At 35.6% G+C, this 22,191-nt stretch overlaps 1 protein-coding gene across 1 annotated transcript in view; it reads left to right on the top strand.

Annotated features, from left to right (window-relative positions):
• Nucleotides 1-8,269, top strand: part of FCHO2 (FCH and mu domain containing endocytic adaptor 2) — a 113,645-nt gene extending 105,376 nt beyond the window's left edge. The window contains 4 exon segments of the mRNA XM_065873108.1: nucleotides 3,157-3,356; nucleotides 4,099-4,163; nucleotides 7,765-7,929; nucleotides 8,247-8,269. Coding sequence (XP_065729180.1) covers nucleotides 3,157-3,356; nucleotides 4,099-4,163; nucleotides 7,765-7,929; nucleotides 8,247-8,269 — 453 coding nt within the window.
• The last annotated feature ends 13,922 nt before the right edge of the window (nucleotides 8,270-22,191 follow it).

A 22,191-nucleotide genomic window follows, 5' to 3' on the forward strand; every position in this document is an offset into this window, starting at 1 on the left:
GGAACTGGCACAACAATAGATGGCCAGATGAATGAAACAGATTAGAGTATCCAGAAATAGATCTAAGAATAAATGGAAAATTCTTGCTATGACAAAGTAGCATTTCAAGACAATGTGGAAATGATGAATTTTTCAGTAAATGATACTGGGGCAGCAGGCTGGAGATTTGGGGGAAAAAAATTCAGCTGAATCCCTAGCTTATACCTTTAACCAAAATAAAATCTGCATGTATCAAAGGTTTAATAATAATAAATGAAGCCGTAAAGATACGAAAATAAAGCATGGATGAATATATATATATATGTGTCTGTGGGTATGTATGCATGTGTGTTGTATATGTGTTACAAATGTTTATTACATATTTTAATCTTGAAGTGTGGAAGACCTTTCTGAATACAATACAAAACCCAGAAGTCATGCAATGAGAGAATGAGATACTTGAGACAAAAAGAAATACGTGTGTTTATAAGATGTTTGGTTAAAACACACAAACCCTTAAACAGAATCAGTATTTAATCTAAGGGAAAAGTATGTGTAATATTGCAAGGTAGACCAAAGAGTCCTTATAAATTAGAAATAGAAGATGAATAACTCAGTAGCTAACTTATGGAAAGATGCTCCGTGTCAGTAGTAATCAGAACAATGAATATTAAGACAACAGTGAGATACCAGTTTGAGTCCTCATTAGATTGACAAAAATGAAAAAGACTGCTCTATTAGGAGAGGCGTGACCACTTGTTGATAGGAGTACGAATTAATAGAACCTCTTAGAAGGTAACTCTGTTAGATCATTGAGTATATGTAACCTTTAACTCAACAATTCCAGTTCCAGAGATCTGTTCTTTGGAAATCACACAAATTAGAGGGCGGACGTGGTGGGGGGAAGGTAGAAAGGATATTCACTGCAGCATTGCTTGGAAACCACCTAAGTACACATCCACAGAGGAAGAGATTGATTAAATTAATTATTGTGGCCATTTAAAAGAATGAGACAGATCTATGTTTGCATCCCTAGAAAGTTTGGAAGTATATGTACCATGATGTTAACAGTGGGGAGTAAGATTAACACCACACACAAAAATAAACTCAAAATGGATTCGAGACCTAAATGTAAGACTGGACACTATCAAACTCTTAGAGGAAAACATAGGAAGAACACTCTTTGACATAAATCACAGCAAGATCTTTTTTGGTCCACCTCCTAGAGTAATGGAAATAAAAACAAAAATAAACAAATGGGACCTAATGAAACTTCAAAGCTTTTGCACAGCAAAGGAAACCATAAACAAGGCGAAAAGACAACCCTCAAAATGGGAGAAAATATTTGCAAACAAATCAATGGACAAAGGATTAATCTCCAATATATAAACAGCTCATGCAGCTCAATATTAAAAAAACAACCCAATCCAAAAATGGGCAGAAGACCTAAATAGACATTTCTACAAAGAAGACATACAGATGGCCAAGAAGCACATGATAAAGCTGCTCAACATCACTAATTATTAGAGAAATGCAAATCAAAACTACAATGAAGTATCACCTCACACCAGTTAGAGTGGGCATCATCAGAAAATCTACAAAGAACCAATGCTGGAGAGGGTGTGGAGAAAAGGGAACCCTCTTGCACTGCTGGTGGGAATGTAAATTGATACAGCCACTATGGAGAACAGTATGGAGGTTCCTTAAAAAACTAAAAATAGAATTACCATATGACCCAGCAATCCCACTACTGGGCATATACCCAGAGAAAACCATAATTCAAAGAGACACATGCACCCCAATGTTCATTGTAGCACTATTTACAATAGCCAGGTCATGGAAGCAACCTAAATGCCCATCAACAGACAAATGGATAAAGAAGATGTGGTACATGTATACAATGGAATATTACTCAGCCATAAAAAGGAACGAAATTGAGTCATTTGTTGAGACGTGCGTGGATGGATCTAGAGACTGTCATACAGAGTGAAGTAAGTCAGAAAGAGAAAAATACTGTATATTAATGCACATATGTGGAACCTAGAAAAATGGTACAGATGAACCAGTTTGCAGGGCAGAAATTGAGACACAGATGTAGAGAACAAACGTATGGACACCAAGCAGGGGAAGTGGTGGTGGTGGGATGAATTGGGAGATTGGGATTGACATGTATACACTGATGTGCATAAAATGGATTACTAATAAGAACCTGCTGTATAAAAATAAAATCAAAAAAAAAAACAGTGGGGAGTAAGAATGCCAAGAGAACAATTTCCTATTTCATATATTTATGTCTTATTTGAATTTTTAATAGGGTAATTGTATTAAAATGGCTTATGTTTCTAGTAAGTAAATACTTTAAAGGATAAAAAAGTGCTGCCACTTAACGTTGGCTTAAAGTTTATTCCAAGTATTTATCATTCATTCAGCAAATATTTATTATTCAGTGCTTGCTAATTGCTGTGAGTAGCATAGGGAAATAGACAGTAAACATAGTAAGTAAATAATGTATGTTGTGCTATGGAGAAAGGAAAGTCTGTAGAGTAAGGTAAGGAAGAGTGAAAATACAGTTTTCAATGTAATAAATCTCATTGAAAAGGAGTAAGTCATTTGAGCAAGGAACTGAAGAATTGGAAGGAATTGCACCATTTACTGTGGTTCATGTGATTAAAATTAAACATTTCAAGTTGGAAGTATTCTAACTCCAGGCTTGCAGAACTGCACGGCGATCCAGTTATTCTGTTTTAAATCTGAATTCTTATAAAGAATCTTAGAATTCTATGTTGAATGTTGAGAGGTTCTCAAACATCACATGCATAAATAAGAATCACATAACACGCTGATTTCTGTGCCCTGTACCTAAGCAGTTGAATCAGATCTTCTGCATTTGGAAGGCAGCTATACTAACCCCTATATCACCAGTGCCTCCAGATTTTCTGCATTTGGAGCCAGTGGAATGTGCATTTTAAACAAGCACCACAGAAATTTTGATGTAAATAGTCCCAGGTCCACACTTACACCTGTGAGATGAGCCTGCTTCACTCCGCCTAGCAAAAGACAGCTCCCTCATTATTATTTTTGAATGTGTGCGCTCTTGTGTTCAAGTGTATGTCATTAACATGACTTGTTTACTTGTTTAGGTCAAAGGCAATTGTTTGGTTTTTTCTCTCTTTAAAGGTATCATCAAATGGTATTCAGTCCACTCCTCTAAATCTTGCAACATATTGGAAATGTAGTGCTGGCACCACAGATCTTAGAGTGGATTATAAGTACAACCCAGAAGCTATGGTGGCTCCAAGTGTGCTTTCCAACGTACAGGTGGTGGTACCAGTGGATGGAGGAGTCACAAACATGCAGTCCCTTCCCCCTGCAATATGGTAAATTAAGTAGATTTCTGAATTCCTACTAAGTTTCTGTTGCAATCCCTCAGTCTTAGAACCTAAGTTCTGAAAGTTGTCTTATAAGTTAGTGTATTTTCCCAAAGAAACCATGCTATAAAAGGTACTATACATTTTACTAGTCACACTACGGTAGCCGCAACCCAAAATAAACTAGTCTTGCTGTCCCCACCCAGACTCGAATGATTCAATACAACTTTACCCTTAGGCAAAGTATGTAATTTCTCTAAACTTTCTTTTTTTTCATTTAAAAAATAAAGATAATTATTATTTTATAGGATTAAATATAGCATCTAGCATATCTATAGGAATACCTATCTGGTTAGTCTTTAGTATTATTTTTTACATCTCTTAACTACCTCTCTTGTTCCCTCCATTAATATTAGTATAGACTCTAACCACTCTTCGTTTATATTTGCTGCACTGTTTAGTAATAAAACTGTGTTTTCCTTGAGCAGTGAAGGTACTGGGTCACCTATGCATTGTTTTCCTTTCTCTGATCAGTAGAAATGAAAAGAATTTACATAATTTGGTAAATATCCATTTATAAAGATAATATTATATTTATATTACTCATAAACACATTTTCACCAGGTGATACTATTCAAAGTAAATCTAGCACCATAGTTCTAGTGAAATATTTAAAATGTATTTATTGAGTGTTCATTTATGTACAAGGTACTATACTAGGCACATTATCTGAAAACATTTGTTCTTACAGGAATGCAGAACAGATGAAAGCCTTTTGGAAACTCTCTGGTATTTCAGAAAAATCAGAAAATAGAGGTAAGTGTGTGCATGTTTTTTTTGTTGCTTATAATGTGATGTCACATGGATTTTTTTGGCATGTTTATGGAAAATTTTCTCCTGGAATTTCATGCCTTCAGTTCTAAAACTGACCACTAGGTGGAAGTTAATACCTTACAATAAGAGTGGACCAGTTGAGATTCAGAACACATTTTTTTTCTTCTAGATTGAATATGCTTTCTCTGAGAAAAAGAATGCTTTGCTATAGCTTTATAAATATTATATAAATGCTTCTTATGTTCACATTGCTACCATTAAGAGAAGATACCTAATAAAGTAAATTTATAGAAGTCTAGGTAACCTGATAATTGAAACTGAAAACTGATACTAATTAACACACTCTTTAGCTCATTCTTGGGGTCCTCCTGGCCTCCCAGAAATCATGCAGAAGCTTCCCGGTCTTAAAAAGCCCCTCTGTCTTTTCTCTCTCAGGACAACCTTACCTTGGTCATTTCCCCTTATTAAAACTAACCATTAACAGCCTTTAATTCTGTGATCATTATTTTAAGGAGAAGCAAGTTAATCGCCTCCTCCCACCATGTCTGCATCTGTGTTCCCAATGCAAAGAAAAGGTCTCTGCGAGTTAGTTGATCACTCCTAGTATATCCCCTAACTCAGTTTAGAATGAATTCCCAGGACAGTCAAGACTTTAACTTTTTTTCAAAATTTATTTATTTTTGGCTGTGTTAGGTCTTTGTTGCTGCGCACGGGCTTTCTCTAGTTGCCGCGAGTGGGGTATACTCTTCGTTGCGGTGCGCGGGCTTCTCATTGCGGTGGCTTCTCTTGTTGTGGAGCACAGGCTCTAGGCGCGCAGGCTTCAGTAGTTGCAGCACGTGGGCTTAGTAGTTGTGGCTTGTGGGCTCTAGAGTGCAGGCTCAGTAGTTGTGGCGCACGGGCTCAGTTGCTCCACAGCATGTGGGATCTCCCCAGACCAGGGCTTGTCCCCTGCATTGGCCGGCAGATTCTTAACCATTGTGCCACCAGGGAAGCCCAAGTCTTTAACATTTTATTTGTAGTTTCTCTTAATCAAAGGAGAGTTCTCCTGCCCTCTTTTGAATGCCTAATTAATCTCCAGTTACTTTTCCTATTAAGTAGGGTTTTTTGGTGTTTCAAGTTTTGTTCAGCTTTTTCCTTTTAAACATTTTAAGCATAATGTGATCAAAATGTAAAACATATCATCAGTAGTTTTTCTCATAGGTATTTCTGCATAAAAGTCCAGGAACATACCTCGTATTGTCTGTTCATTCAGACCTGCTGTGCTGAACCAGACTTTTACTACTAGAGAACAACACATTGTATGAAATAACTTAGCTAATCTCTAGTTCCTTTGTTCCTATTTGGTACTTAAAGGTTGCCTATTTTCAGGTGGTAAACTACTGATTTTTACTCTAACTGTATGGCTATGAGAGACAAAACTGAAATTCCTAGTTGAAACTGGAAGTAAACCAGAAATGCTACTTGAATTGAGGGTTTACAACCAGTTAGCAAGGAAGAAAGGGTATATTTTCCCCATATTTAATGAAACAGTATTATTGTAAATATTTACCAAGAAAGGAGTTTGTTCTCTTAAAAATAAGACACAAATTTTCTAACCAGATATATTAATAGTTTCCCTGTGCTGTTCAGGTATCAGAGTGTCTGTGTGAGGAAATGGAAACATCTTATAAATGTGGTTCTGATTTGGTTAGTCAGCCTTTAAAAAAAAATCTCCAAATTAGAATACTGTAAAACAGAAATCTATTTCTATTTTGCCTTTATGCCCAGAAGAGGGACAGGAAATAATTCTAAAGTTTAAGGATTGCCAAGGTGGCTGCTCTTGGCCTGTGGTGGAACTTTCACAGAATTGAATTTTGCACATCAAGAACTGTAAAAGTTTAAGGAGGGCTTGGGCAAGCGTTAAGAATTATACAGCAATTCATCTTCCCAATTGATCTGTGCCACCAGGTACAATAGTATAGGAGGTCATTGTTATATTTTCTTCCAGATTTCTCTCTGTAGTGTTCAGCTTCTATGCGGGGAATCACAGAATGTCACTCCTACTATCAGGCAGTTCTCCTTTCCCCAGCCAGAAACCCGGGAATCCTCCTAGACTCCTCCTCCTTTTCACCCCTTGATTTCAACTCTTAAATATCTTTCAAATTCATTCCTTTCTTTCCTTTCCCTTAGCCTAGTTCAGATCCCCTTTTCCTGTCACCTAGAGTCCTAGACTATTTTATTGACCTTCAGGTGGTTTCCCTACGTTGCATCTTGTACCTTTCTGCCCTTCTAGGAGACTTACCTGAAATGTTTGTCTTCCATATCTTAGGTGGTTCCTTATGGTTATTTCTTCCGGTGGTTTGTAAAGATATTTAGAGCTCGTTCCTTGCTGCCAGTCTAGTCTCCTCTTCTGCCACTCTCTTTCACCTGTACCCTCTTCTCCAGCTCTTCTGGTGTAGATGTAGCTCCCTTAAACGCGTCATGCTCTGTCAGGTCTGCCATCTCTGTACCTGTAGTCACCTTTGCCTGAGATACAGGCCTGTCATCCCCACGCCATTTTATGTGCCCATAGCTTTTTTTTTTCCTTAACAGCATTTATAATATTCATAATTATTTACTATTTCTGCCACACTGTTAGACTGAGTTATGTTGAATAAATGGTTATATTGAAAAGAAAGCCCCTCAGACATAATTGGCATGATGTTAGACCAGTTAAATTTTAAAATGAGGGGTGTTAGCATATGCTATTTGTTTTTCTCTTTCTGACTTACTTCACTCTGTATGACAGACTCTAGGTCCATCCACCTCACTACAAATAACTCAATTTCGTTTCTTTTTATGACTAATATTCCATTGTATCTATGTGCCACATCTTATTTATCCCTTTATACACTACCAAACGTAAAATAGATAGCTAGTGGGAAGCAGCTGCATAGCACAGGGAGATCAGCTCCGTGCTTTGTGTCCACCTAGAGGGATGGGATAGGGAGGGTGGGAGGGAGACACAAGAGGGAGGAGATATGGGGATATATGTATAGCTGATTCACTTCGTCATAAAGCAGAAACTAACACACCATTGTAAAGCAATTATACTCCAATAAAGATGTTAAAAAAAAAAAAAAAATATATATATATATGGGCGGGGAAAAAAAAAGAAGGGTGAATACAAAATAGTAATGTTGATACCGCTCTTCACAATCTTAGCTGTCTTAGCTTCTTTACCTCTCCCGCCCATGATATGGTACTCAGCAGTCCTTTCCTTTTGACCTTATTCCCACTCATCCCTTCTTAGGGCTTCCTTCTGAGCTGCCCTCAGACTTGTCTTTTGACTCATTTCAACATTCATATAGCATAGGAATCTCAATAGTAAATGCCTCTGAAGATTATTATTAATTAAGTCAAAGAGAAGCATGGATGAAGATTACTTAATGAAAATTCAGGTTCACTGAATAAAGTCTGATTTGGAAACAGGACATTGATTTGTTTGCTGTACACATTTCACGAATTTGGCATAGGACAGACACAGTTCAGCTTACTTGCTTATTTGCCTTTTTTGGTGTGAAATATATTATCCTGTATAAGTTCTTTGTTCTTTTCCTTGTAGGTTCTGGGTCCCTCAGAGCAAAATTTGATCTTTCAGAAGGACCCAGTAAACCCACAACACTTGCAGTGCAATTCCTCAGCGAGGGAAGTACCCTCTCAGGAGTAGATACTGAACTTGTAGGCACTGGCTATAGGCTTTCCTTAGTAAAGAAGCGGTTTGCCACTGGTAAGTTGGGAGATTTCAAGCTTTATAATGTACATGGGAAACATTTGTATTCTAACATTTACTAAACGACTGTCAAGTAGTTTATAGTCTAAAGGCATGGAAATTTTTTCTTTGACCTTTGGTACAAGGTGCCAGATAGAGACACACCTGGGAGAGAGAGTACTCATGGTCAGTATAGCTGAACATCTGTGATCTGATTCTAATGTATTGTAAACAGCAGGTGGGAACTGGGGTTTGTATCTGTAACCACAGTGAAAATATTCTCCTTCGAGTTCATTTGAAATTATAATTGCAAAGGTCTGCTTGGTGTTTTTCAGGACGATACTTGGCAGATTGTTGATGGACCTGGGAAAGTGGTTGGCTCAAAGGAGTAGTACAAACCTGCCATTCTGCATTATCTGTTCTTTCCAAACACTATTCTAACTTGTATTATGTCTTTAAGAGCTGACTACAAACATTAAATTGCACTTTTGAAGTGAGTCATCGACAGAAATAGCACTGAAATGATTTTCAACGCTGTAAATGATAAACTGCAATATTCAGGAAACACATTTATTCGGATTGTCAGTAAAGTGAAGTTTTTATAGGCTGAAATTTTAAATTATCTTCAGTGTCTGTGGTTATAGTGTAATATCAGGTCTGAAATTTCAGGAGAGCAAGCACAAAATAATTTAGCTTTCCATAAGTTTTTAGAGTCAGAGATAATTTTGAAATTTTATAAGTTTTGATATTGAATGGATACGGACAGAACGTGAATTCTAAGTTTGGGATAATGTTCATTTATAACACTCAGTCAAATTGAGTTTTGTGCCATAAAGTAATCAGACCAGAGTCCAAGGTGTTTGCAAAATCTGTAATTTGATTCTCATATAAACATATTAATAAAGTGTAAATGGTGTTTTATATGATTTTTTTAATCCTCAAGTGCAATGTGTTTTAAAATAAGCTTGCAAAAGACAGCAGAGAAATTTACTTCTGCAGTTAACTTTATAGAAGTTGTGATTGTTTTGATAAATTAATGCTGTAGATTTAATTTATTTTTATATGGATTGCATAATGTGTGCCTTGTAAAACAATAACAAAACCCAGAAATGTGCCTATCTAGTTTGTGTTCATTAATGTGCCTCACTTTCTTCCTAACAGTCTGGATCTTCTATTTGGAATCTTAGAGTAGTCAAGGATTTTTACAAGATAATTGCAATTTTCAGAAATACCTTTGGCCACAATTGGGAAGGGAGTTCAGAATAACTAAAGGACAATTTATACTTAAGAACCCTGGCTCGCTTCTTTAGTGATACACTGTAGCCACTAGAGAAATAACTAATGGCATTTGTTTACAGGGGGAAAAAAATCACCTTCAGATATTCCACCTTAACCTCATCAGAAAGTTCTGTAAAACTCTAATGATAAATTGGTAACTGGTATTTTAACTCTCCATTTAACATTTCCCTTCACTCTGTTATTGCAAATCTGTACATTTATTTCCTGAATGTGTTGTGAGCATGAATTTTGTAGTAGTTTGTGAGGAACACTTTAGAAAAGATTAGTTTTGGCATTTTCAACAATTGGAAAAATTACCAATTTGTATGTTCTTGTTCTTACTTAATTGCTACCTGCTAAAAATAGGAAAATTATTTGAAATGATGGATTGGGTTAAGCATTTCTTAATATTACTGATATTAAATAGTAAAAATCCTAACTTTATAGCAAATCCTGATTAATTGAAGGAATTAAATATTTTGGACACAGTTTCATAATTTACAAATGGGAAATTTATTTGTAAGTACCAGTGTCCTGCATTTTGCATAGAAGCAATAAAATGTGTTATATATGATAATTTATATAAAACCACTAATTGTTCTGTTAAGCTTTACAGAAAATAAAACCCCTCCTACTAGGCATTTATGTAACATCTTGCTATATTAAATACAGCAGAAAATCTACTCATTTAGTAACATATATAACACAATAATGTGCTTTTTAATATATCCATGTTAGCCCAATTCTAAATTTAGATTTGACTAAAGCAGTACATAAGAGAATTTGCTAAAATTTTCATCTTTACTAAATAGTGGACAAAATTAGAATTTCTAACTTACATTGTACTCTTTTAAATGCCAATTACAGTCCCTTACTGGAATCTTAACTGTAACTGCTTTGCAGTCAAACTGCTTTTATTGGGCAGTTAATACTTTATTGTTGGAATTCAGACACCATTATACTCACCATGTTTGTTTTTAATCAAGTATTACCTTACAATGTACAAACTAGTGAAATGGTTAAACTTCTGCACTTTCCGAATTACCACTGTCTTCATACCAAGTGCTGATACATAAATTTGTATTGGGTGCAGGTTACAATTTTGAAGCCATATGAGTTTATATTGATTTTTTCATTTAAAAATCCACTAATGATGTAAAAAAGACCAATAGATTTTCAATCGGAAATGTATTTAGCAAGCTGGTTCTTGCTTATGTATAGTGATAAACTTTGTAGCTGCCTCTTTAACCAAGAACTTGTAAACACAGAACTCTAACAAATGTGAGTTTTTAAGAATTGTTATTTACTACTTTGAATTGTAATTAGAACAAGGCAAATCTTACAAAATTTTGTAAATATTTTTGATTTTTTCATAAAAATGTAAATTTTACATAAAAGTTGTGCCCTTAATAAACATGTAATATATAATTTATCAGTTGGTTTGTGTGTTTTTGTACTCTTGTTTATAGTAATAATAGCTATATCATAGACTTTAGGACAAGGCAAGCTAGGTAAGCAAAGGATAATTGGTGTTGAACTTTGTTATCACCATTTAGACAGACATATAGATTGGTCTCTTATTTAGTTTTAACTGATCATATAGGAAAACTTCATTTGGACTATAACCCAAAAGTATATAAATTGTTTAATAAGGATTATTTTTATTTGTTTCTAAATATACTTAAATCGATGTTAAGCTTTAGCAAAGACTTTCCTCCTGACAAGTTGCTTAGGAACACAGCATCACACAGTTTTAAAACCATACTCTTTCAAGGAGGTAATCAGGAACATCAAGCCTCTCAAAAACCAGCAGATTGAGAAAGGAGCAAAAAAAAGGAATTGGAAAAAAGATTTCATCCTAAATATTGAAAATTTTGCTAAATCTGTGTCATGAAAAGGAGCAGTTTAGTTCATCTAGGTCAGGTTGGGGAACCTGTGTACCAAACAGGTAGCACTCTTACCATTCAGACCATAGGCTCATCTTTTTTCTTTTATTCTCTATTTCCACTTGCACTGCTCCCACCTGTTCAGAGTGAATGATGCTAGCTGCTGTGATAAATAAGATCCCGGGAACTTAACACTGTGAACTAGTATGTTGCTCACGTCACGGTCCTAAGGAGGTTGGAGGAGGAGCTCTGCTCCATACAGTAATTCAAGGACACAGGCTCCCTCCATTTTTGTGACTCCACTCAAAATCCTCTCCATTTGGCCGTTGGATGGGGAAGGAAGGAAACTGGGAGTTTATGGGCCAGGCGCAGAGCTGGCGTCATGACCTTTGTTCACATTCCTCTAGCCAGAACTTGATCTGTGCTTCCAACTAACTAACTGCAAGGAAAGATGGGAAATACATAGTGTGGTTGTGTGCCTAGGAGGAAAAGAAAGCATATTTTGACAAACACAGTAATCCTCTGGCGCGCATCCTGCCCTTTCTCCATTTGGTCATCTTTCGTTATTCCTTCTCCTAAATGTGCGTTTAACGCTGTCTGTGGCTTTCAGTACTAAAGGTTCATTCCATCATCTCTTGCTATATGTACATATTTTACCCCTATTTTAAAATATCCATATTTCCTCTAATCATATATGATATTTATGATTACTTATGATAACTCAGAAACCACTGCTTATCTTTAGCATGCAGTGTTTCATCTGTCAGTAATTTTTTAACTGCAGGTAACAGAAAACAAAACTAAGAATGGTTTAAACAGATAAAGACAAGTTTTTTCCCCGCATCACAAAGTCTGCAAGTTTATCTGTTGCTGGTATTGGACAGAACAAGTGATTCTTTTGGCTTTTTCCTTATGGTTGCAATATGGCTGCCACAGCTTCCAACTACATATTTACATCCAAAGCTGGGAGGGGGGCAGTTCCAGGTATATCTGTCCTTTTTGTCAGGAGATTTAAAGCTTTTCCAGCACATTTCTGCTTGCTTCCTATTGGCCAGAATTGTGTAAGAGGCAGAGAAAGCCAAGTAGCCTTTATTTTTAAGTGAGTAAAGGAGAGGGGCTGGGAATGGCTGAAAGTGAATTGGCCAGCAGGTCAGCCACCAGATTTCTGACTAGTACAGGCATATTTCCTTATAGCATATTTCCAATTAAATCTCTGCACTTAGCCGGATCAATTTATTTGACAATTTTAATCCAGCAATGAGCAGGGTGAACTTGAGAAAGTATTCTAAATCTTCTCTATCTTTAGAAGAGTGAATCAGTGTAACTTTCCTAGAGAGCAATTTGAATTCAAAACCTTTAAAAACCTTATTTATCATTTAAACTAGTAATTCATCACTGTTGGGAATTTGTCATAAGAAAACAGTGAGACAAAAAAGCAAAGATGTGTTTATTATATGAAAATATTGGAAGGATTAAATGAGTTGATAGCTCCCATATAGTGATATACTATGTAGGTATTTAAAATAATCATGAATAAACAACAAGGTCCTACTGTACAGCACAGGGAATACCTGTAATAAACCATAATGGAAAAGAATATGAAAAAGTATGTGTATATGTATAACTGAATCACTTTGCTGTAACACGAGAAACTAACAACATTGTAAGTCAACTTCAATTAATTAAAATAATCATGAAGGTTTATAGTCATTGATATGGAATATTGCTATGAGATCGTTAGATGGTAAAAGGTAATTCTTTTTTGTTTGAAAGTGCATACACCTAACACAAAAACCTTTGTAAAAAATATGCACCAAGTTGTAATTCCTGGGTGATGGGATTTTTACTTTCCACAGGATCTTTAATGTCCAAATTTCACTTTATTTTTTATAATGGGTAGGTATTACATTTACAATAAAAACTTTCTATTTTGAAAAAGTTTTAGAAATAGAGTGCAAGATGAACTTCATGTTGATGTAAATAATGTACAAGGATCTCTTTACATGAGGGTCTTCCCATTTTGATCACTGCCTTAGCCTTCCGCTTGGTTCTACCAAGATAACTACTTTGTTCTGTATTGCTTATTAATGTATGGAAGTAGATTTCTGCTCTACTTTTTTCGGGTTTTTTTTTTTGGTCTCAAAGCTCAATGCCTTGATTTCTTTCACCTAAGTGAATATAGTATCAGTTCTTTTTTCTGCCCAAATTAATCTCTTTTAAAAAGTATGATCCAGAAAAGGGACAGAGGAAATGTGTAAGTATGATGTGGTTAAGGCTGTCTTCAGGATAGCTTTTGGCAAAATTAAGAGCCTTTTAAATTTCAGAAACTTGGATGTTATCTCCTCAATATCATCCCAATAAATAAGGTGGCATATAAGCTCTAGTATTTTCTATCCTAATTCTAGCAATTATCTCAGTCGTTCATATATCAAAGCATAGTATTCTGACCCCTCAGCCAATGCTTATTCTGACTACTAGTAGCAGACCTACTAACATTAGCATGAGTTGGAGGACAACCATTTAAACACCCATTTATCATTGGTCAACTAGCATCAATCTTTTATTTTCTTATTCTTTACTTACGCTACTCACAACCTTAACTGGAAATAATCTTCTAAAATGAAGAGTGTTCGTAGTTTATCACTCTGGTCTTATAAACCAGAAAAGGAGAAAAACCTCCCTTACAACATCAAGGAAAAAGCTCCAACTCCGCCATCAGAAATTCTACCTAAACTATTCCCTGAAAGTTGCACATAAATAGTAAAATATTATTGTTATGTGCTATGTCAGTATTAAAAACAAATTCTAGAGGATCCCATTGCTGTGTACTTTGTGTATTAAATGACCTGCCCCATTACAATTAGTACATATATACTTGATTGTATGATACATTGTATATATAATCATACACTGTTTACTCCATGTGTATGAGTACAAACTATGAATATTATATGATTATGTAGAACAAAATATTCATTGTACAAATTCCATTAAGTCAAATCAACTCTAATCACCATACTTATCACAACCAACGACTTTCCTTAATCCCAAGCTTTGAGAAATAGGCAGCTTATCCTACAAACATGCTCTTCTTGCTCTGGGCCCATAACATGGGGGTTTCTAGAACTGAACTGTATGTGGCATCTGGTTCTTAACTTCAGGACCATCTCACCTAGAATCTCTCAAGCTTTCCTCTTAAATAAGACATCTTGATGGACTAATAACTAATCAGCCCATGTGCACACATAACTGTGGTGTCATACATTTGATATTTTAAGTTTGAGGGCATGCTGTGACCCAGCAATGGCCATCTGAGGCCTTAACACCGCCAGTCAACATCTAGCTGAGCCTATACTGAATATTATTTTACAGCATCAACAGCCATAAGGTATTAGTCAATTTACATAAGAAAATTGATAAAACACAGGTACCTTCACGTGTCCAAATAAAAATTAGCAAACTCCCCTTAGCCCCTGTAGACCTCAAAGTGTATATATTTAATACCAATCTTGACATTTCCAAAACAAGATTAAAATATAACAGTACACAAAAGCCTACTTTCCCTCATTCTATAAGAAATATCTAAATCACAAATTAAGACATATTTTAGCCAAGATTTTTAACAAAATGAAAATTTCAAACACCAAAAATTCTGACTTTAAACCTATGGACTAGAAAAACTTACTCCCTCTCCAGTAGTTTAAAATACTTCCACTAAACACTAGCATGCTACTTAAATTCACAAAATTTTGATGGACAGGGATCCCCTTACATCTAGCTTGTTACTGTAAATTAATAAAGCAAGGCACTAAAAATGCCTAGATGAGTTTACTAAGTCCATAAACACATGGGTTTGGTCCCAGTCTTTCTATTACTTCTTAATAAAATTACACATGCAAGTATTCCACATCCAAGTGAGAAAGCCCTCTGGATGAGCAATGATTAAAAGAAGCGGGCATCAGGCACATTAAAAAGTAGCTCATGGGGGCTTCCCTGGTGGCGCAGTGGTTGAGAGTCCGCCTGCCGATGCAGGGGACACGGGTTCGTGCCCCGGTCTGGGAAGATCCCACATGCCGCGGAGCAGCTGGGCCCGTGAGCCATGGCCGCTGAGCCTGCGCGTCCGGAGCCTGTGCTCCGCAACAGGAGAGGCCACAACAGTGAGAGGCGCGCATAGTGCGCAAAAAAAAAAAAAAAAAAAAGGAGCTCATGACACCTAGATTAACCACACCCCGCAGGAAACAGCAGTGATAAAAATTAAGCCAGAAACAAAAGTTTGACTAATTTATACTAACTCACTAGAGTTGGGAAATTTCATGCCAGCCACCAAGGTCATATGATTAACTCAATAAAATTTTCAGTATAAAGTACGTTAAAGATATTCTTGTAGGGCTTCCCTGGTGGCGCAGTTGTTCAGAGTCCACCTGCCGATGCAGGGGACACGGGTTCGTGCCCTGGTCTGGGAAGATCCCACATGCCGCGGAACAGCTGGGCCCGTGAGCCATGGCTGCTGAGCCTGTGCGTCTGGAGCCTGTGCTCTGCAACGGGAGAGGCCACAACAGTGAGAGGCCCGCGCATCGCAAAAAAAAAAAAAAAAGATATTCTTATAATAAAGTTAAATTTTAATTAGGCTGTAAAAAGCTGCAGCTAAAATAAACTACAAAAATGACTTTAATATTCCTGATTACACGATAGCTAAGACTCATACTGGGATCCAATACTCCATTATGCTTAGCCCTCAACCCAAACAATTAGAACAAAATTATATGCCAGAGTACTACTTGCAATAGCGTAAAACTCAAAGGACTTGGTGGTGTTTTTTATCCCTCTAGAGGAGCCTTTTCTATAATCTATCGATGTAAATTCTGATAAACTTCACCATTCCTTGCTAATACAGACTATCGCCATCTTCAGCAAACCCTAAAAAGGAGGCATAGTAAGCACAAACATCAACATAAAACTATTAGTTCAAGGTGTAGGCAGCCTATGGGGTAGAAAGAAATGGGCTACATTTTCTACTCCAAGAACATTAAATTTTACACAAAAGTATTTATAAAATTTAAAACTAAAGGAGGATTTAGCAGTAAATTTAAAAATAGGCTTGAGTAAAAAAAAAAAAAAAATAGGCTTGAGTTAGGCCATGAAGCATGCACACATAGATGGTCACCCTCCTCAAATACCAAAACCTATGTATACAACTTATTTATAACTATTTAACATCTAAGAGGAGACAGGTCAGTCAGAGATAAGCATACTGGAAAGTGCTTGGACAGATCTAAGTGTAGCTTAAAATCATGTAGTTTACACCCACTAGATTTTCATCTTAAATGATCACTTTGAACCAAAACTAGTCCAAACTAATCAAGTTCAATTATAGTATATAAATTAAACATTTATTTACAAACAAAAGTATAGGCGATAGAGATTTTAACTAGTGCTATAGACAAAGTACCATAAGGGAATGGTGAAAGAAGTATTTAAATTATTAAATAGCAAAGTTTACGCCTTTTACTTTTTGCATAATGATTTAACTAGAACAATTTAAGAAAAAGAAGTCAAATGCCCCGAAGTAAGATGAAACCTATGAACAGTTTTTAAAGAACAAACTCATCTATGTAGCAGAATTATGAGATTTGTAGACAGGGGCGAAGAGCCTAATGAGCCTGGTGACAGTTGGTTATCCAGTACAGAATTTTGGTTCAACTTTAAGTTTACCTAAGAAACAATTCTAACATAAATTTAAATATTAATCTAAATAGGTAGAGCCCTTTACATTCAGGATACAGACTTCCTTAGAAGGAAGTTATTATTATATTAATAATATTGTTATCATTATTAATATCATAGTTATTGTCATATTAATATCATAGTTGGCCTAAAAGCAGCCACCAAATAAGAAAGCATTCAAGTCCAACAGTTTACTTATCTTAATTCCACTAATAAAAACTAACTCCTAACGTAATACTGGATCAATCTATCAACAGAAGTAATACTGTTAGTATGAATAACAAGAATTATTTCTCCTCACATAAGATTATATCAGAATGGATAATCACTGATAGTTAAATATAAATTTAACCTAATAATTATTTAATAAATCAGTTGTTAACCCAACCCAGGTATGTGCTTAAGGAAAGATTTTTAAAAGGAACTCGCAAACACAAACCTTGCCTGTTTACCAAAACTATCACCTCTAGCATTTCTAGTATTAGAGGCACTGACTGCCCTGTGACAAATGTTTAATAGCCACTGTGGTATCCAGACCACGCGAAGGTAACTTAATCATTTGTTCTTTCAATACGGACTTGAATGAACGGCCACACGAGGGTTTTACTGTCTCTTACTTTTTTTTTTTAATTGAAGTATAGTTGATTTACAATATTGTGCCAATCTTTGCTGTAGAACAAAGGGACTCAGTTTTTCACATTAATACATTTTTTAAAATATTCTTTTCCATTATGGTTTATCCCAGGAGATTGGAGATATTTCCCTGTGTGATACAGTAGGACCTTCTTGTTTATCCATTCAAACAGAAATGAAAAGAAAGCGGGAGTTGCAATGTATTTTACTTTTTAATTAGAGAAATTGACTTTCCTGTGAAGAAGCGTAATGACAGAATAAGACGATAAGACCCTATGGCGCACTAATTTAGTCCAACACCCCCTCCCCCAAAATTAATGAAATCAAGGGATAACAAAACTTTAAATGGACTAAGATTTTGGTTGGGGTGACCTCGGAGAGTAAAACAAGTGATTAAAACCTAGACCAACTAATCAAAATATTTTATCATTTATTGATCCAAAAGCTTCATCAATGGAACGAGTTACCCTAGGGATAACGGCATAATCCCATTCTGGAGTTCATATCAACAGTAGGGTTTACAACCTCATTAAATCAGGACATCCCAATGGTGTAACCACTATTAATGGGTCATTTGTTCAATGATTAAAGTCCTACGTGAGCTGAGTTCAGACCGAAGTAATCCAGATCAATTTCTATATATTTCATATTTCTCCCAGTATGAAAGGACAAGAGAAATCAGGCCTACTTTACAAAACTAATGGATGACATAATCTTAATCTTAATTAATTTACACCAGCCCTGCCCAAGAACAGGGTTTATTAGGTGGCAGAGCCTGGTAATTGCATAAAACTTAAACCTGTATAACCAGAGATTTAACTTCTTTCCTTAACAATTTGGTTATAATCAACATTCTTTTATTAATTATTCCCATTCTACTCGCTACAGCATTCCTTATCCTAATCCAGTGAAAAGTACTGGGCTATATACAACTCTATGAAGGACCAAACATTGTTGGATGTGCTGGCCTGCTCCAACCCATTGCCAATGCTGGCCAGCTATTCATTAAAGAACCATTAACATCATCAATATGTATATTATTGCATCAGTCCTAGCCTCTACATTGGCCCTAACAATATGAATTCCATTACCCACACCATATCCATTAATCAATAGAAACCTAGGCATACTATTTATATTAGCTGTATTATAGTCTCTTGTCAGATTGAACCTCAAATTCAAAATGTGCAGTAATTGGGACCCTATGAGCAACAGTGCAAACAATTTCATGTGAAGTAACACTAGCGATCATTCTATCATCAGTTGTATTAATTAATGGATCATTTACCCTCTCAACGATAATCACTACTCAAGAATACTTATGGCTAATTTTTCCATCTTGGCCACTGACCATGATATGATTTCTCTCAATCCTAGCAGAAACTAACCAAGCTCCATTCGACCTAACAAAAAGAGAATCAGAACTTGTCTGTGGCTTCAATGTTGAGTATGCAGCAGGCCCATTTGCCCTATTCTTCCTAGCAAAATATGCCAACATTATTATAATAAATATTTTTTACAACAATTCTATTCCTACATACCAGAACTATACTCAATTTTATTATCAAAATCATCTTCCTATCCTTTTTTCCCTATGAATACAAGCATTCTATCCACGACTCCAATATGACCAACTTATACATCTTCTATGAAAAACTTCCTACTACTAATGCTAGCTCTTTGAATATGAAATATATCATTACTGATTATATCAAGCATCCCACTGAACATAATATGTCTGACAAAGCAGTTACTTTGATGGAGTAAATTATAGAGGTTTAAATCCTCTTATTTCTAGTATTAAGGAATTGAACCTACTCCTAAGAATTCAAAAATTTCCATGCTACCATATTACACCATATTCTATAGTAAGGTCAGTTAAGTAAGCCATCAGTCCCATACCCTGAGAATGTTGGTTTATATCCTTCCCATACTAATAAATCCCCTATTTTTATTATCATTTCACTATCATTTCAGGAACTACAGTTGTTATGATAAACTCACATGGATTAATAATCTGAATTGGCTTTGAAATAAACATATTAGCTATTATTCTAGTTTTAATTTAAAAATTCAACCCACAAGTCAAAGAAGCATCCACTAAATATTTTTTGACACAAGCCATCACATCTATACTTGTTAATCTAATATATTCTGGCCAATGAACAATTATAAAAGTGTTTAATCCAACAGCATCCTTTATCACAACAGCCCTTGTCATAAAACTTGGACTTTTCCCCATTCCACTTTTGAATTTCCGAAGCTCCACTAATATCTGTCCTAATTTTATTAACATTACAGAAACTTGTACCACTATCAATTTTATATCGAGTTTCACCATCCATTAATCTAAACATGTTACTAATTAGAGCTATATATATATATATATTTTTAACATCTTTATCGGAGTATAATTGCTTTACAATGGTGTGTTAGTTTCTACTTTATAACAAAGTGAATCAGCCATACATATACATATATCCCCCATATCACCTGCCTCTCGTGTCTCCCTCCCACCCTCCCTATCCCACCCCTCTAGGTGGTCACAAAGCACCGAGCTGATCTCCCTGTGCTATGTGGCTGCTTCCCACTAGCTAACTATTTTACATTTGGTAGTGTATATATGTCCATGCCACTCTCTCACTTCGTCCCAGCTTACCCTTCCCCCTCCCCATATCCTCAAGTCCATTCTCTAGTAGGTCTGTGTCTTTATTCCCATCTTGCCCCTAGGTTCTTCATGACTTTTTCTTTTTTTTTTCTTAGATTCCGTATATATGTGTTAGCATACGGTATTTGTTTTTCTTTTTCTGACTTACTTCACTCTGTATGACAGACTCTAGGTCCATGCATCTCACTACAAATAACTCAATTTCGTTTCTTTTTATGGCTGAGTAATATTCCATTGTATATATGTGCTACAACTTCTTTAGAGCTATATTTTTTTAATCAGTCATAGGAGGATGAAGAAGTCTTAACCAAACCCCACTACAAAAAATCATAGCCTACTCATCAATTGGTTACATAGGTTGAATAACAGCTGTTATAGTTTATAATCCAACTATAATAATCCTATACTTATATCATAACACTCATTACATTATTTATATATAATTCATCCACCACAATGTTATCCTTCTCCTAATTTATTAAACACCCTTAATTGCTATAATTATTCTCACTATTATATTATCATTATGAGGCCTCCCACCACTTTTCAGGGTTTTTACCTATATGAATGATTACTCAAGAAATAACAAAAAATAATATTTTACCAACATTAACAGCTATCATAGCACTACTCAATCTATATATGATTAATCTGCTCTACATCACTAACCACATCCCCGTCAATAAATAACATGAAATAAAATGACAATACAAAAACATGAAATGAATAATACTTTTACCACCAGTAATCATAATATCAACAGTGTTTCTTCCCTTATCATCAATATTATCAGTACTGGATTAGGAATTTAGGTTAGCACAGACCAAGACCCTTCAAAGCCCTAAGCAAGTAGTATTTACTGAATTCCTGAAAATAAGGATTGCAAGACTTTATCTTACATCAACTGGATGCAAATCACACTCTTTTATTAAACTAAATTCTTACTAGATTTGATGAGCTTTCACCCCACAGAATTTTATTTAACAGCTAAATACTCGAGTCAGTTGGTTTCAATCTACTGTCTCCATTCAGGGGAGAAGCCAGGCAGAATTAAAGCTGCTTCTTTGAATTTGCAATTCGATATGTCATTCACCACAGGGCTTGGCAAAAAGAGGCCTCAACCTGTCTTTAGATTTACAGTCTAACGCTTGCTCAGCCATTTCACTATGTTCATAAACTGCTGATTATTCTCAACAAACCATAAAGTTATAGTCACTGAGCATCTGTTTTTTGGTGCCTGTGCCAGAATAGAGGTACTGTCTTAAGCCTTTTAATCATGCCAAACCAGGCCCAGAGCTTTATTAGGAGATGATCAAATCTACAATGTAGCTGTACCACCCATGCATTTGTAATAATTTCATAGTTATACCTAATTTCATACTTATACCTAATTTCATAGTCATACCTACTATAATTGGAGGATTCAGAAACTGACTAGCTCCACTAATTACTGGAGCACCTGATATAGCATTTCTCCCAATAAATAAGTTTTTTACTTCTTCCACCACCATTTTTAGAACAGGCTAACAGGCTGAACATACTGAACATGCCTGAACAGTATATCTATGTTTAGCTGGCAGTCTAGCCTACATGGGAGCTTCGGCTGACCTAACCATTTTTTCCCCTACATTTAGCAGGTGTATACTCAATTCTAGGTGCTATTAATTTTATTACCACAGTTATTAGTATAAAAACTCCAGCTATATCTCATTAGCAAACACCACTGTTTGTTTGATCCATCCTACTTCTGACCATACTATTACTATTGCCACTCCCACGTCTAGCAGCCAGAATCACTTTATTGTTAATAACCACAGTCTATCAATCTTTCTTTGATCCTGAAGGTGATCCAATTTTATATCAACATTTATTCTGATTTCTTTGGCCACCCAGATTTTTACATCCTTCTTTTACCGGCTTCAGGATAATATCACATACCATCAAATATCATTTGGGAAGAAAAGAACCTTTGGGGTATATAGGAATAGTCTGAGCCATAATGTCTCCCCAGGCTTTCTCGTATGAGCTCAACACATGTCCAGAGTAGGAATAGATGTTGATATGAGCATGTATTACATCAGCTACTCTAAT

This window comes from Phocoena phocoena, chromosome 3 (assembly GCF_963924675.1).
Source record: "Phocoena phocoena chromosome 3, mPhoPho1.1, whole genome shotgun sequence".
NCBI lineage: Eukaryota > Metazoa > Chordata > Mammalia > Artiodactyla > Phocoenidae > Phocoena > Phocoena phocoena.